The following is a 16,901-nucleotide window of genomic DNA, read 5'->3' on the forward strand; positions in this document are numbered from 1 at the left end:
GGTGAAAGACAAAGCAGTGACGATGGAAGGCAGAGATCTCCGAACTTGTGGGATCCACGGCGTCCTTCCAATCATGGTTAATCCACCACCACTCATGGTGGTGGTGCTTCCTTGAGATCGTGATAGGGGTTCGGCAGCAATGCAAGATCCGACGCATGGGAAGGAACCATCGCCGGCAACATATCCTCTGCTTTCTCGATGCGGTTGTGAGCTTTCAAATGGTGGCAAGGGTGGTTGAGAGACTGGCAACAAGGATGCAGATCTTTTTGTGCAAGAACATGAACGAGAACATAATTGTCATAACCGAATTAGTGATCAAACCGATCAAACTACTGGATCACTGAATCAATGATTTAATTAGTGGAATACTGGTTGAACCAGTTGATTCTGTGTCACATAAATAAAAATATAAAATACTCAATAGAATCTACCTAAACATGGTGTTGATCGAAAAAATATTTTCGATAATAGTGAGTTGAATTGAAATGAGTAGAGTATTGTTTCTCGAGAAGGTACGCTTGTAAGTCTAAAGTTGGAGGTAATCAGTGCTGATGTGGATTTCGATTGTTTTGTTGATCGAGTAAGCCAAATCGAGTAGGAGATTCGATTCGAAGAATTGAGTTAGGCTTTTCGAAAAAGCTGATCGATTAGTTGTGGAAGTGGGAAGTTAATGGCTTTAATTGCAAGAGGAGATCATGGAGAATATCTTCAATTATGCAGCGGGAACGGTTACCAAGAGAGACTGCGTTTCAAAATTTGAAATGCCATATTTAATTATAATTAATTGTAAATTAATGAGAAGTTATGTAAGATTAGCCTATAAATATTAGGAAATCTTAGTGAATAAGGGTTGGAACTTTTACTCAGAAAAAATACTCTAACACTCTCACATCCCAGCAAATTTCTGAGTTTGCAATCGAGTTACATTTTTTGTAGGGTTCCTTCCATCTTCTTCTTTCTTTCAATTTATTCTTTCTGTAAACTTATCATTTCAATTAATTTTACTTTTACTCATCAAGTGTTCTTTATTTTCTTTAATCAATTTATCCTTCTGCCCTTTAAATCTTTTATGTTGAAGTCCTTGGATCAAATCGAAGGCATTTTTATTGTGTCTCTTTAATTTTACTGCAATCCTTTCTATTTGTTATCTATTTGGTTTTCGAAACTTCAATTTCTAAGTCGTATTTATTAATTTACAGATTTACTTTATTTTTATTTTCAAATTTGGTCTAATCAAAGATGCTTTTGATGCACTTCTAGAAAACTAGTACTCGCACAGAGGAGTAGGTTTCGCTCCCAGACCACTAGATATCAAACCACCATCGATTTGCTAAAAATTGACAAAACAAATTGGCACACCTGGTGGGACAGTTTTAAATCGAAGTGTGTCAAATAAATATTTTTCCAGTAATTTTTAGTGTATGCGATTGCAAAGTGGGAAAATCATTCACATGGCTGATGAATTATTGGGTAGGGCTAAATGTTGATTTTATGAATCAACCTCATTTTGTGTCTACTTTTCCCCAAGTAGTTCAAATGGAAGAAGTACCAAGAGGGGTAAAGAATCCGGAAATAACCACAAAATTTGCTGGAGAAGTTGGAGAATCAACTACTGAACATGTTGCTCGATATTTGGTCGAGATCGGGAATTTAGCTAATGATGAAAATTTAAAAATAAAAATTTTCCCTTCGTCATTAACGAAGAATGCATTTACTTGGTTCTCGAATCTTAGACCAAATTTGATCACAACATCGAATCAGTTAGAAACTGCTTTTCACGCTCAATTTTATCGAGGTGAAATGAATGTAGCAGTTACTGATTTGGTGGCTTTGAAACGTGAAGATAGTAAAACCATTGATGATTATTCAATACGTTTCAAAAACGCTAGAAGTAGATGCTATGTGTCATTACCTGAGAATGAGATAGTGAAAATAGCAACTATGGGGTTGGGATTCTATATGCGTAGAAAACTACTTAATGTGCATATTCCCGATTTAGCCTATCTGGCTGAAAAAGTTCGACAGACTGAACTTATGAAAAAAGAAAAAGAAAAATATAGGAGTGAACAGAGGTCGAAGAGTAAACCATTTACTCGTAAAGAAAAGGTGGCATATGTAACTATGGAATCCTCAGAAGAGGAATTCGACTTCGAAACAGAAGTCGATTTGGCTGAACTTAAGAAAGGTCCTCCATATATTTGCTCTTTACTGAAAAAACTTCCTAGTAATGAAAAGTCGAATGATTCAAAACTTAAAAGTGGAAAGAAGTATAGTTTTGATATCTCAAAATCTAATCAGATTTTCGACGTATTGCTTAAGGATAAATAATTAGTTTTGCCTGAGGGTAGAAATTTACTTTCCATAAAAGATTTGAAAGGAAAGCCTTATTGTAAATTTCATCAAGCAACTAGTCATTAGACTAACAGTTGTGTACGTTTCAGGGATTTGATTCAAGAGGCAATCATGGAAGGACGTTTGAAATTTGATGATGGTAAAAAGGAGATGAAGGTTGATGTAGATCTTTTCGAGGTTGATGCCAGTTGTGTTGAACCCTACTTGGGGGTGAATATGGTCGAAATGGCTTATGATTTCGATGTGGCTCTTGATGATTTTGAGTCACAGGTAAGGTCTGTGTTTGTAGTGTAATGTTGTGTTTGATGCTGAAGTGGCAGCAATCTTTGAGAAGGAAAGGATGAAAAAAGAATTGGCTCAAAGGGAGGAGCAAGCACGCCAAAGACAGCCAATTCGATGTGTCGAAGGTTCTAGTTCAAAAATCTCTCAACATGATGTCACTGCACCTTTAAGTCGATCCCAGGCTGTAGGTGTTCAGTGGATTAGAAACTGTCAAGAATTCCAAAGGCGTGATCATATGTATCGACGTAACCCTCAGTTGGGGCATCAGGCACCTTCTCAGAATCAGTATGCCTTCTATCGGGGTCGAACCAGAGGTTATCCAAGAGGCAGAGGTGGAGGAAGAAGTTTCAATCGGAATAAAAAACTTCAAATGGAGACAGGAAAAGAGGTGAAAAAGGGGAAAACGCCTTCTGTGCATTCACGGATTGTCTTTCCTTCTGATGGAGAGACTTACCCTAAGGAAATTCCATCACCAGCAAAGATGGAAAAGGGTAAGGCAGTGGCTCAATCCTCTGGAATCGACAAACATAAGGACGTTGATGTTGATGAGGAATGTTTTGATGAAGGAGATGATGATATGGTAGGAACGATTTCGATCATTCCGACTTAGTACCTTGGGGAATGCGAGAGTAATTCGGATGACGATTATGATCAAGAAGATGAAGGGACTTTCTCTTTCATTCTCATGGAAGATGAGCCAGGTTTCTTTCCTCGTCCTACTGAAAGACAGATGTCTCATCTGCATCCCTTTCATGTTATTGCAATATTGAATGGATTTAAAATAAACAAGGTGTTGATTGACAGTGGGGCAGCAATTAGTCTTTTGCTCGAAAGGATGTTGGGAAAAATAGGAAAGCATCTTGATGATCTGGTCCCTACAAATATCGCTGTGACTGACTTTAGTGGGGCTTTTACACCAGCGAGAGGGCTGGTTACTTTGACTGTAAAAGTGGGGTCTTCAGAGAGACACTCTGTGTTTGTAGTGGTGCCATCGAAGGCTAGTTATAATGCCTTACTGGGGAGAGATTGGATTCATGGTGTAGGTGTTGTACCCTCAACAGTGCATCAGAGCGTGCTTCTATGGACTAAGGAAGGCAAACCTGAAATTGTCAAAGCAGATTCGAGTCTATATGTCGAACACATGCATGTCGATTTTCGGATTTATAATCAAAAATTAAAGCCTTTAAATGTTGATCGATCTCTAAATCCTTATAATTGTGAAGGTTTTTATTTGACTTCAGAAGGCCTTTCGGTAAAGTTGCGTTATCCAGACGTGGGTTTCGAACCGACTGGTTGGGACTGTCTTTCTTGAAGACTTTGAAGACTGCACTATGAGTCAGGGTGATGGGGTTCCTGATTATCTGGTAACATTACATAATTATTTAAATAATTTTCTGTTTTTAGAAAATAAAGATGATTCTTCTGATGAAGTTGAATCGGATAGGGTTAGTAAAATTGTTGATGGTAGTATGTTTTATTCGACGCTTCCAATCGAATTTAGTAATGATTTCCCTACTTCTTGTAATGAAACTAATGATGTGAGCCAGAATGCTGATTTAATAGCAGAGGCCCATTGTGTAGAAAATAAAATTAGTAATGATTTAGTCGAAAATCAAGTTTCTTCTATTTCTCATGATTCTATTGATTTTACTTTCGATTGTATTTACGATTTGGAGCCTTTAGGGATTTGAAAAATATTCAATAAAAGAGGATGATCACTATAAAGGGTTCGAATCTCAAGATCCTTTAGAAGAAATTAATTTGGGGACTCATGATGATGTTCAAATTACATATATATGTAAAGATCTTGTTGATTCTTTTCGAACTGACCTTTTCAATTTGTTGCATGAGTTTAAAGATTGCTTTGCGTGGGATTACCATGAGATGCCTGGTCTCGATCGTTCATTAATAGAACATCGATTAGTATTAAAGCCCAACGCTTGACCTGTGAAGCAAACCCCAAGACGTTTTGCTCCTAAAATCAATGTCAAAATAAAAGAAGAAATAGAACGTTTGATCAAAGCAAAATTTATTCGAACTACACGTTATGTGGAGTGGGTGTCGAATATTGTCCCTGTGATAAAGAAAAATGGGAAGTTAAGGGTGTGTATCGATTTTCAAGATTTAAATAATGTCACCCCAAAGGATGAATATTTTATGCCGATCGCAGACATGTTAATCGATTTTGCAGCAGGAAATGAAGTTCTTAGCTTTATGGACGGTTATTCTAGATATAACCACATCTTTATTGCGGAAGATGACGTGGCAAAAACTGCTTTTCGTTGTCCTGGGACGTTAGGTACGTATGAGTGGGTGGTTATGCCTTTCGGCTTGAAGAATGCTGGGGTGACATATCAGCGTGCCATGAATGCTATTTTTCATGAGTTTATTGGGAAGTTTATGGAGGTGTATATCGATGATGTAATGGTAAAATCGATTTCTGTGAGTCAGCATATAGACTATTTAAGAAAAGCATTCCTCACTATGAGGAAGAAAGGATTAAAAATGAATCCTTTGAAATGTGCTTTCTGGGTATCGGCTGGAAACTTCTTAGGCTTTGTTGTTCATAAAAAGGGGATAGCTATTGATAAAAATAAAACAGATGCGATATTAGCATTATCTGCACCCAAAACAAAGAAAGAAGTGCAATCGTTTTTGGGAAAAGTAAATTACCTTCGAAGATTCATCTCGAATCTTTCATATCGAACTAGGGTATTCGCGCCTTTGGTGAAATTAAAAAATGGTTCAAAATTCGAATGGACTACAGAACATCAATCGGCGTTTGATTCGATTTAATTATATTCATTAAAAGCTCCAATTATGGCGACTGTTTGCCCATCTGAACCTTTAAAAGGTACACAATTATGAGTTTAAGATTTATTTTTAAACTAAGAAAGAAGTGGTTAGTGATGAATGTGTTACCTGAGTAATTCTAGATCTTAGTATTAATTGAGTGCTGGGATCAGAATCGGCTGCATCTTTCGATTGAGAGGAAGCAGCAAGAGAATCCTTGTTGGTTGGTTCACTTTCATCAGCACTTTCACTTGATGATTGCAAAACTAGCTATTAAAAGTCCAGGATCAATTATGTTTCAAAAATGTATAACAGTGATATTCGAAGGATATTTCAAATTTGGAAATAGAGTTATGAATAAGGGAAATTACTCTGCGATAAGTTCTAGTAGGAGTCCTTCTGATCTTATGCGGTGGTGGCCGAGCAGCTTCAATTTTCCTTTTGTGTGTCCTTTTTGGAGAGCTTTCAGTAACAACTGCTCGAATAGCAGTTTGATGGATTTCTTCTAAGGTATGGGTATACTTTGAGTAATAAGCAAGTCACCATTCGAGACAGGATTTGGTGATAAATGAACTGCGTTCATAAATCAAGAAGTTGAAGCGGTCTCTTCGTTTTTTATTTTTTAAGAGACAAGTATTGAAATCTTCTTGTGAGGTTAGAGTAATTTGACAGAATGGTTCACTGTGTCGAGGTTGAGAAGTTGGGATAGCCTGAGAGAATCCCAATTGTCTTGCAATCAAATGAGGGGCGTACAAGGTTATTTTGACCTTTCCTTCTTATATTATGGCAGCCCTATTGGTATTACTTGAACAGCCAATAAGTGAGCCCAAGTTCGATTTGTAAGTTCTCTTTCCTCATTAATGTTAGGAAAGAGCAAACGATCGAGCCAGGCAGGACCGCAGTTGCGACGCAAAAAAGGAGTGAAATTGAGTTGATCATTATTAAAATTTCTGCAAGAATGGAAAAGAGAAAAAATAGTCCAAAATTTGTCTTCATCCGATTGGGCGTTTGGAAAGTTGGGTTTGTAATTAGACAAACGAAAATCCTCGATGTGCTGTTTATCAGTGTGGCCCCCTACAGGTTTTATCATGTAGTTTTCGAAAATGGCATTCAGCCATAATTGAAGAAGCCAAAGTGGACCTCCTATGTTGATTATTTTGTTGTCCCGGAGGTCAGAGACAAGTAGGCTAAGTTCTTCGAAAATGTGTCTGAGAAGAAGCTTGGCCAAGTTGAAAATTTTTCTCTCATGTAAAAGAGCAACTAGGGGAAGGAAAAGTTTTGACATCTGTACGCTTCGGGAACAGAACAGAACTGCATTTAGCCAGTAAAACAAGAAGGCAACATGTTCATCATCGGTGATTTCTGTACCATTTGCACCCATGTTATGGGCAATGAAGTCACTGTATGGGGTGTTGAAGGTGATGTTGTATTGATGCTGAGACTGCATGTCAGGGGTATAGTCTGGAGAATTTATGAGGAGCCCTGTAATAGCAGCTACGTCAATGGGAGACATTCCGATCATTTCACAGGGAAGGTAGAAGTTATTGGTAGTCCTGTTCTAGAAACAGGTCACTGCTCCAATCATCCAAAGATGTGTAGTGAGTGAAAAGTGGGAGAGTCTTAACAGTTCATGTATTCCTAGGGCTCCCCAAGTAGCACCCTTTGTAGGTTCGAGGCGTTGGTACCAAGTTGTAAAATCAAACCCTCGAGGTTTAATTTTTGGATTGTTTCGAAAAGGTTTTTGGTTGATGAAGTGAGAAATGTTAAAATTTTGGTTTATCAATAAATCTTTTGTTTGCCCTTTCAAGAGTTTCAATCGGCCCAAGGAAGCAATGTGTATCTGCACCGATTGTGAAGGGAATTAGAATCCTGGTATCATTGACTTGTAGATGGGGGTCATAAATGATTTTATCATTGATTTGATTAAGAATGCGAAGAGCTGGTGGAGATGGTGGTGCTGTTGCATGACCTTTACCCTTATCTTGAGTAACGGCACGAGAGGAAGAACCAGCCATTGTCAAGGAAAATTGAAGGTTGGGGATTTTGTGGGGAATTATTGATGCGAAGGGAGTTCAGAGAATGAGGAGTTCAAGAGATTCGAATAAAGAAGAAAGGGTGAAATTTAAAAGTATCACTGTAGCTGTTACTGTGAAAGGAATGCAAATAGAGGTAACTTCGTAAAGAAGATGAAGTGGTAAAAAGAGAAAGCGCAAGTCTCGGGAGACGTGTTGAGTAGCTTAGTGGTAATGGGGAGTCTTAAATGACAATTATTACTGGTTTTGAAAAGTAATGTCTTTTGGATTAAGTGTTTTATTGTTCGATAATAATATCGAAAGCAACCATATTAATCCAAGGGGGCAATTTGTTGATCGAAAAAATATTTTCGATAACAGTGAGTTGAATCAAAATGAGTATAGTATGGTTTCTCGAGAAGGTACGCTTGTAAGTCTGAAGTTGGAGGTAATCAGTGTTGATGTGGATTTTGATTATTTTGTTGATCGAGTAAGCCAAATCGAGTAGGAGATTCGATTCGAAGAATTGAGTTAGGCTTTTCGAAAGAGCTGATCGATTAGTTGTGGAAGTGGAAAGTTAATGGCTTTTATTGCACGAGGAGATCATGGAGAATATCTTCAATTATGCGGCGGGAACGGTTACCAAGAGAGACTGCGTTTCAAAATTTGAAATGCCATATTTAATTATAATTAATTGTAAATTAATGAGCAGTTATGTAAGATTAGCCTATAAATATTAGGAAATCTTAGTGAATAAGGGTTGGAACTTTTACTCAGAAAAAACACTCTAGCACTCTCACATCCCAGCGAATTTCTGAGTTTGCAATCGAGTTACATTTTCTTTAAGGTTTCTTTCATCTTCTTCTTTCTTTCAATTTATTCTTTCTGTAAACTTATCATTTCAATTAATTTTACTTTTACTCATCAAGTGTTCTTTATTTTCTTTAATCAATTTATCCTTCTGCCCTTTAAATCTTTTATGTTGAAGTCGTTGAATCAAATTAAAGGCATTTTTATTGTGTCTCTTTAATTTCACTGCAAACCTTTCTATTTGTTATCTATTTGGTTTTCGAAACTTCAATTTCTAAGTCATATTTATTAATTTACAGATTTACTTTATTTTTATTTTCAAATTTGGTCTAATCGAAAACGCTTTTGATGCACTTCTAGAAAACTGGTACTTGCACAGAGGAATAGGTTTCGCTCCCAGACCACTAGATATCGAACCACCATCGATTTGCTAAAAATTGACAAAACACATGGACAAACAATAACACTCTAAGTAGACTGAATAATTGCATTCAAATTTCAAACTTAAGAACTATTAATAGATCTTGAACCATATGTATAATATTCTGAACAATCAGAAACACACATTTACTTGATTATCCAACTATAGCCACAATCATAAAAAAATAGAATAAAAATCATGAGACAACAAACTGAAACAATTAAAAAATATTGCAATTAGTAATAGCCTGATAACAAACAAATGAACAAATTAAGCTTTCAAACCCTAAAATCATTTATTCTCTAATCTCAAATGGTTCTAATTATGATGATTCCTTTCTAACATAATAATCAGAAGTATGCATCAAGCTCCAATTGAATAAAGAAGGGGGAACTGACTTGGAAAATAGGGAAAGTCGATGCCATCTACTTCATGCTCCTTTTTTTCTACTTGCTTGACCTTCTTCTTGTTCCATCCTAAGTCGGTTCTGGATCTGGTTGCAGTGAAGGTACGGGAGCTGGCGGACGCAATGAAGGCGCAAGGACGACGTGATGCGAACGGAAGTGACAAACATGGAAGCGACAATATTGAAGCTGAAGGCGCAGGAGCTGGTGGATGCAGACGAGCCGCCAATGAGACGACGACCATGCAATGAGAGGGAGAATGTTGAGGCGCTCTGTTCTCTCCTTTGCTCATTTTAGACTTCAGAGTAGAAAAGTGACAAAGTGAGAGAGTGGGTTGGGGAGGGGATCCTTCAGTTTTGAAGGGTGGTTATAAAAAAATGGAACTAGTCTGGATTTTTTAAACCTGTCGGTTTGTATCAAAATCGGTCGGGTCAAACTTTTACTATTTCTTCTCCTTATCTGGTCCTATGCTCTATTCGGACCGGTCTCTTAGCCGGTTCACTAATTTTTTATCCGACCGACCGAGAGTGTCTGGTTTTTACAACTATGAATGAGAAATAGGGGAAGGTGTTGTTTTTTCCTCATGGGTTGGGCCTTCTGGTGTGGAATTTACAATCCACAACTTACCTGCAAGTGCACCGGATCGTACCAAATAATACCTCAGGTGAGTGAAGGTCGATCCCACGAGAATTGATGGACCAAGCAACAATAATTGAATTATTTACTTGGTCAAACAAGTACAAAGGAGTGTTTTGGGTTCAAATGCATTAAACAGTACTCAGAGAAATTAAAAAAGCAAACAGTAAACGGGTTGTGGAGATTATATGGGGAAACAGTTATGGTTTTAGAGATATTTATTTCTCCGGATTAACAATTCTTACCAACTACTTTAATCATGCAAGATTTAATTCATGGCAAGCTTTAATTGATTAAACCCTAATTTCTTAGTAATTTAATCTCCTCTAACCTAACCAACCGCCAATTCCTTGGTTACTTAATTTAGATTAAAGGTTTAAATTAGCCACACAAACCCTAAATACCCGAAGATAAGGTGATTATATGTCACATATCACGTTGAGTCCAATTAATTAGAGAATTATGATGAGTTCATTTCAAGCTGTTATTCAAGTGAGTTAACTTTTCCAAGATTCAATAAGAATTCAAGTAGAAAAAAGAGTTATCTTCTAATATACTCTAATTCCTAGGATGAAGAACGAAAGTAATCCTTGCATTTAAATCAATACATTAATCAAAATAGAATGACAATAATGTTAATCCATCAAAATAAACAGAACTCCTAACCTTAATAGAGGAGGTTTAGTTGCTCATGACTCAGAAAAAAGCTAGGGTTTCAAAAGTGTGTAAAGTGTGGAATTAGGAAGAGAGAGAAGAGAAAAGCCCAAAGGGTTGAATCTTTTCTCCTTTTATATCTAACCTAATTGATTTAAAAATAAAATAATAAAATCTAAACCCTAAAAGTTTGTGTTTTGTTTTAATAATAATAAAAAGAAAAGAAAAGAAAATAAATAATAACTAAAGCTAAGCTAACAAATCCCTTCTGTGTAATCCAAATATGCGCTACTAGCACTAAACATTAGGCTCGGCGTTTAGCGCCGCTGAGGCTGAGAAGAATTGTGCGGTTTCTGATTTTCTGATGCTAAACGCCAAGCTCGGCATTTAGGGCCACTAGCATGTGGTCTTGACATATTTTACGAAGCACCTGGCGCTAAACGCCAACTCAACAAAAGGCTTGCACAGCACAAGGTGCATGGCGCTAAACGCTAGGTAGCGGCATTTGGCGCCAGCTCATCAGAGTCAAATTTTCTCATTTTTCTTCTGCACGAACTCTGTCAAACTAGCCTAAATTTTTTTCTGAAATAAATAAAACCACAATGTGCCTCAAAGGTTGAAAACGACCCCGAGGTTGGCGCACAACAGACGCACGACGGGGAGGACTTGCCGTTCGCAATGATAGTTGCCGGGAGAGTGGCGCGAAAACAGCGGCAGCAGTGTTGGGCTGAGCGCCAAAAAGCGAGGCACGTCAGGTTGACCGGCGGAGGTGGAGGCAGTGTCGACGGGAGGCTGCGTCGGTATGGCTGGCGGGGAGTGTATTAGACGTGTATTGGAGGTTACGATGAGATTAGGAATAGCCGTATGTAGTGTGAATGAATTTAAATGCTAATCCTAATTTTTCAAATTTTAAAATTTAAAATTAAATAATTAATTAATGATCTGATTTTTAATTTTAATTTTACCTTTTTTTTAATTTATTGTTCACATTATTCATTAGCATTATTTTTCCATATTTTTCTCTATTGTTCACATTGTCCATGAACTTGTTTCCCATACTTTCTCTTAGTTTTATTTGCATGACCGCAAATGTAACTATGGAATGAATTACCTATCAATCATATGCGACTGTCGGCGGGTACATGGATTTTAGATTTACTGAAATTCAACATTTTTGGAATGATAATGCTCAATTATTAGTAATTGATTCCATTATATTCATCCTGACTGAATTTAAAATGGAGAGTACCGAATTGTGAGATTGTCTTCTTCGCGCACCGACGGCTTAAAGGAAATCAGAGAGAAACATAAAGGGAAGGTGATTCGAAACATACGATGCTCTCAGAATAACTTTAGAATGAAATAATGAGGTAAGATTAAATTATAGCTTGTTAGTCACACTTTAAAATGTGTGGTTTAGATTTACAAAAAGATTAAAAAAAAAGGATGCAATCACGCTGAAGGACATGAGAGAATCCTCAATCAATAAATGCCTGTAAGCCGGAACCTATAGAAACTTTAAATTATTGTGAAATAAACCACTACTTATTTACTACGCAACTAGAAATTATATTTATGAATGTACTTTCCACCTTTATAATGGCTATGGGAAAAGGAAAAAAAATTATTATGAAAAAAAAAGCTGAATTAGGCAGGGTCCTATGGTGTCACAGGGTTCGCAATAGGATCAATTCTTAGAGTCTGCAGATCCGTATCCATAAGGATTTTTGCTAGCCCAATTCCATTGATCACGGCACATCTCGTCAATGCCATATTTTGCCCTGCACGGGAAATATATTTGTTAGAGAAGTAATATATTTTTTAAAAAAATGTTACTCATAGAGAGGCTTAAAATAAAATACTTACTTCCAATTGAGTTCTTTTGATGCTTTATCTGTTGATGCATAAACGATTTCAGCATCACCAGGTCTCCGATCAGCCATTTTAAGTGGAATTTTCTGAACAGTAAGACAACAATTATTTTAGTCATGCAAGTCAAGGTCTCAAGGATTCGCCATATAATCCAAACAAATTTATTTCAGCAATGCATCAAGGATATTGGATATATATGCATGACAAGGCAATCAATGAAGCTACCAAGTTGCAGCGTTATTCACAGGTTTTTCATTTCCTGCATCTTATGAATGTGCTTGTTTTTGAGATCCCAAACACCGAAGGGAGAAAATGATTAAATAAATGAGCATGCACCGCTCAGTGGCACCGAATTCAAGTTGGAAATTTCACAAGACAAAAAGAGTAACAAGTTAACAACAGATCATAGAGGAGAAACAGAACAATAGCCTGTTACCTTTCCAGAGGCATTTTCAAAAGCTTTGACCATCTCCAAAACCGACGTCCCCTTTCCAGTTCCCAAGTTATAAACTTCACAACCTGTGAATGCACGGTAAAAAATTTAACCACAATCCACGGTATCATTTCATAAAATGAAAATATAATAAATAAATAAAACTGGATTCTAGTGAAGATCAGTTCCCAACCATTGCTACTGGCAGAGTTTAACAAAGCCAATACACTTAATATAGAACCAAATGATGAAACAAGAAAAGTACCTATTTTAGGATCCTCTAGTTTATTCAATGCAGCTATGTGGCCATCTGCTAAATCAACAACATGAATGTAATCGCGAACCTGAGAAAAAGATACGATCAATATGTAAGATCCTAGGAAGAAATCAAAGGGCAGGAATGGAAATGCATGCCTAACAGGCCTCATGCAATGAGCTCTGCTCGCAATTTTCAAGGGAGAAGATTAGTAAAACAAGCCAAAGATAGTGAGACATACTCCAGTGCCATCGCTTGTTTTATAGTCAGTTCCAAAAATTGTCAGTGCAGGGCGTCTGCCGACAGCTACTTGCTGAACAAATGGCATGAGATTGTTTGGAATTCCACGAGGATCCTCACCAATATTTCCACTAGGATGTGCACCCACTGGGTTGAAGTATCTCAACAATATTATTTTCCATCCATGATCTGATTGATAGAGATCACGGCAAATTTCTTCGATCATAAGCTGAAAGACAAAACTCTTATCAGATATCATTGCTCAATTCCAAGCCAACACTACTATCAGTACTGTAAAGCAAATTACAAACATGTTTTGTACAAGACCCTGGCATAAAAGTTAAATTTAAATCAAAATCAATTTTTTCCCAAGCTTCCCATATTTCCAGTATCACTACTAACAAATGCCTTAACACTTTCTGAGCCAGTTAGCTATACCTTGGTTCGTCCATATGGATTCGCTGCTGACAAAGGGAACTCTTCTGTACATGGGACCTGCTTTGGCCAACCATATACAGTGGCTGAAGATGAGAACACGAGCTGGAACCATTCAAGAAAGAAAAAATCAGTATATAATCACTTTGCCCTGTTCATCTTGAACTAAATTAATGGCTTGATACTTTCTCATTAACAGGACTAAACAAGGTGGCTATAATTCATGTCCCTTCACAGAGTTGAAGCCAATAATTAAAGACCAAAAGCTTACCTTCTTGCATCCATGGGCAGCCATGACTTCAAGTAGCACAATTGTCCCAATCAAGTTGTTATTAAAGTAGTACAGTGGTTTCTCCACACTTTCACCTACTGCTTTCAGTCCAGCAAAATGTATCACAGCATCAAACCTGAAGAAATAGATATCAATACCAGAAACAGTTAAAAGTGTAGGATAAGTGATCAAGTAAATCAATAAGAGAACATGAAGCACAGAATGAAGGAGTAAATAAAATTCTTATACTGGAGAAAATTTAAAAAGGTCCTTACTTTGTGGAAGCAAAAATTTTCTCAAGTCCTTCTCTGTCCCGGAGGTCTAACTGCAGTGAGAAAAATAATTGAAATTTATTTTTATCATAATCATAACGAACTAGATACGAAATTGCCCATATAAACCACCCACGCACACCGAACTTTATTTATGTGTAATATCTCAGAACCAGTGTCTACAACTTCAGAGGGATAAAAAAAAAAGAGTAAAGATAGCTCAACAAAGAAAAAGTTCATGACTGGAATTGGATATAAAAGAGAAAGAGGGGGGAGGGGGAATAAAATCAAAATTGAATAGTGTTTGTAAATAAAATTGGACGTAATAGAAAGCAACAGAGTATGACGGGATCCAATAACGAAATAAACAAAAGTACATCATGAAATTCAATTGTGAAACAGACTTGGGACAAGTTATTCCAAAATAAACACATAATTTCGAAAATTCGAAGCTGTCACCGTCCTTCTATCTACTAAGGCACGGAATAAAGCACCAAAACAAACTTTTTCACTTTTAATTTCCCAGTCGGACCCACCACAATTTTCAAGGTGAAATATGCTCGGCATCTAACATAAAACCAAAATAAACAAATCCAAACCCAAAAAAATTAATAAATAAAAAACACCCCAAAACCAGAATTATCGTCCCCTGGGAAACACAATGCAACAAGAAATCAAAAGTCAGAGCAACCAATCAGAGAGAAAGAGTGGCGGCGGCGAAAACCTTATGGCATGAGAGGTTGGAGGCGAATTGTCCAGCTAGTCCCTTGACCCTCTCGACGGCGATTTCGGAAGAATTGTCGTAGTTGTCGACGATGACGGCCTTGAAACCGCCATTGAGGAGCTGGAGAACGGTGTGGCTGCCGATGTAGCCAGCCCCACCGGTGACGAGGATGGTTTTGGCGGCCATTATGGCGAGATGAGAGAAAAGAGAGGAGAAGAAGCGAAAGCGTAAGCTTTAATGATAGTAATGAAATCGTAACAGAAAGCAGAAAGGGAAGGGAGAGTTATATAGGGTGCCACTGCCAACACCCCGAAAGTTTGTTACGCGCCCTGGACGTTTTCTCGGCAAAGGGCCAAAGGCCTAATTTTTGTGACACGTTCGTTAATGATAAACTTTTTTTTTTCTTTTACTAACTTTAGATTTTAGAATATTAAAGAATCATGAAGTAAAATAGAGATCTCTAATTAAGAAACTAAAACACATTTTAAACCGGCAAATTGAATATTCGCTTTTAAATTCTATTTTATTTGTTTTGGGATTAAATTAAAGTTTGCTTTATTTGGAGAAGCTTAATGTTTTCATTGAATATTTATAGTGGGAAACTACAGATCATCCACGTGGATTTCCAGTGCGTATGGTTCTGAAGAATTCTTTGGCATTTTCTTATTCTTTCCACGGTAGTCACATAATTTCCAATGATTTCTATATAATTTTTTTAAGGGACAATTTACTGGTTCAATGATTGGCTGATTAAAAAAAAAGTTTATGACAGTTACACTTACTGGAGTGTGTCTTGGAGTTTTGTGTTTGTTGGTTGGGTGGTTACGGCTAAAAAAGTTTATTCAGCTTGTGAGCTGTTTCTCTTGTCTCTATTAAATAATTATTATCATAGTTTTAGTATCTTACCATAATTTAATAGACTGAATTAGTAGTTGACTTTTGTATATATATAACATGATTAAATAATTAATTGATATCATTTTTATAATAAGAATATCCCTTCTAAGTGGCAATGGAAGAGAATAATGAATTATCCTTTGTAATGAGATTGGAAAATTATTCATTCAAAATAGGGGTTGCAAGTGGGGAAGCTCATCCCGTCCTGCCCCATCCCGTCAGAAGCTCGTTCTTTGACGGGCTGACTCGTTCCGCTTCATCTAGTGAGGCGATTTCAGAATCTCAGTCCATCCCTCTTAACGGCGGGTTAAACCCGCCAAATATCCTCTTTTTTTTTTATTTTTAACTATTAAATAATATATATAAAGGTATAAAAAAATTTCTTCTATTTTTTATTTTTAACTATTATAATTTCTAAAAGTATAAATAAATTATAATTTTTATATTCACAAACATTAAAATCTTTGTAATTATAAATATCTAATAAACATAATTATAAACCAAGTTTTCATTCAAAACATAATTATAAATATTGTTCCCAAAGCAAAATAAACATAATCCAAAACATAATTATAAATATTGTCTCTAAAACAAAATAAACATAATCCAAAACACTCAATTTTCTTCTTCATTCTTTTGTAAGTTGGGTTGGGGAAGTTGGATTTTGGCAAAAAAAAATTATAAAAATATCCTTTGTCAAAAAAATACTAAATCCGGCGAAAAAATCCACTCTGCCCCACCAAAACTCGCAATTTAAGCGGTACAAGTTAGACAGAATTTTACTATTTGACGATTTCAAATTTTCAGCACAACCCATCTTTTTTAACAGATTACACAGGTCGACCCAGCAGATTTAGACCGTTTGCCACCCCCTACATTCAAATGCTATATATGTTGCAAAACAATCTATTACACTTGAATATCCTTTGGATAACAATATAACATGCCCCCAAGACTCGGTCAAATTTTATAGGGATAAATTAGCTTAGATACATATATATTAAAATTATTTTTGTAACAACTAATAAAAATAGTTTGACTAGATTAAATATTTAGAATTTATGCAAATTTAAATCATCCTTTTGTTAAATAAGCTCTATCATCAGTTATTCATATAATACGGCAAGTTAAGAATAA

General features: G+C 36.5%; 2 protein-coding genes across 2 annotated transcripts; one reads left to right on the forward strand and one right to left on the reverse strand.

Annotated features, from left to right (window-relative positions):
- LOC107633383 lies at nucleotides 1,537-2,328 on the forward strand. The gene has a single exon (XM_016337019.1). It carries the CDS (start codon nucleotides 1,537-1,539, stop codon nucleotides 2,326-2,328), a length of 792 nt encoding a protein of 263 aa, XP_016192505.1.
- Nucleotides 11,723-15,160, reverse strand: LOC107630698 (UDP-glucose 4-epimerase GEPI48). The gene is made up of 9 exons (XM_016333903.2): nucleotides 14,868-15,160; nucleotides 14,147-14,196; nucleotides 13,872-14,007; nucleotides 13,604-13,705; nucleotides 13,167-13,394; nucleotides 12,935-13,013; nucleotides 12,673-12,755; nucleotides 12,231-12,322; nucleotides 11,723-12,145 (listed from the first exon to the last, which is right to left on the reverse strand). Exons 1-9 carry the CDS (start codon nucleotides 15,051-15,053, stop codon nucleotides 12,052-12,054), a joined length of 1,050 nt encoding a protein of 349 aa, XP_016189389.1. The 5' UTR covers nucleotides 15,054-15,160; the 3' UTR covers nucleotides 11,723-12,051.

The sequence above is a fragment of the Arachis ipaensis genome, chromosome B03 (assembly GCF_000816755.2).
Source record: "Arachis ipaensis cultivar K30076 chromosome B03, Araip1.1, whole genome shotgun sequence".
Taxonomy (NCBI): domain Eukaryota; kingdom Viridiplantae; phylum Streptophyta; class Magnoliopsida; order Fabales; family Fabaceae; genus Arachis; species Arachis ipaensis.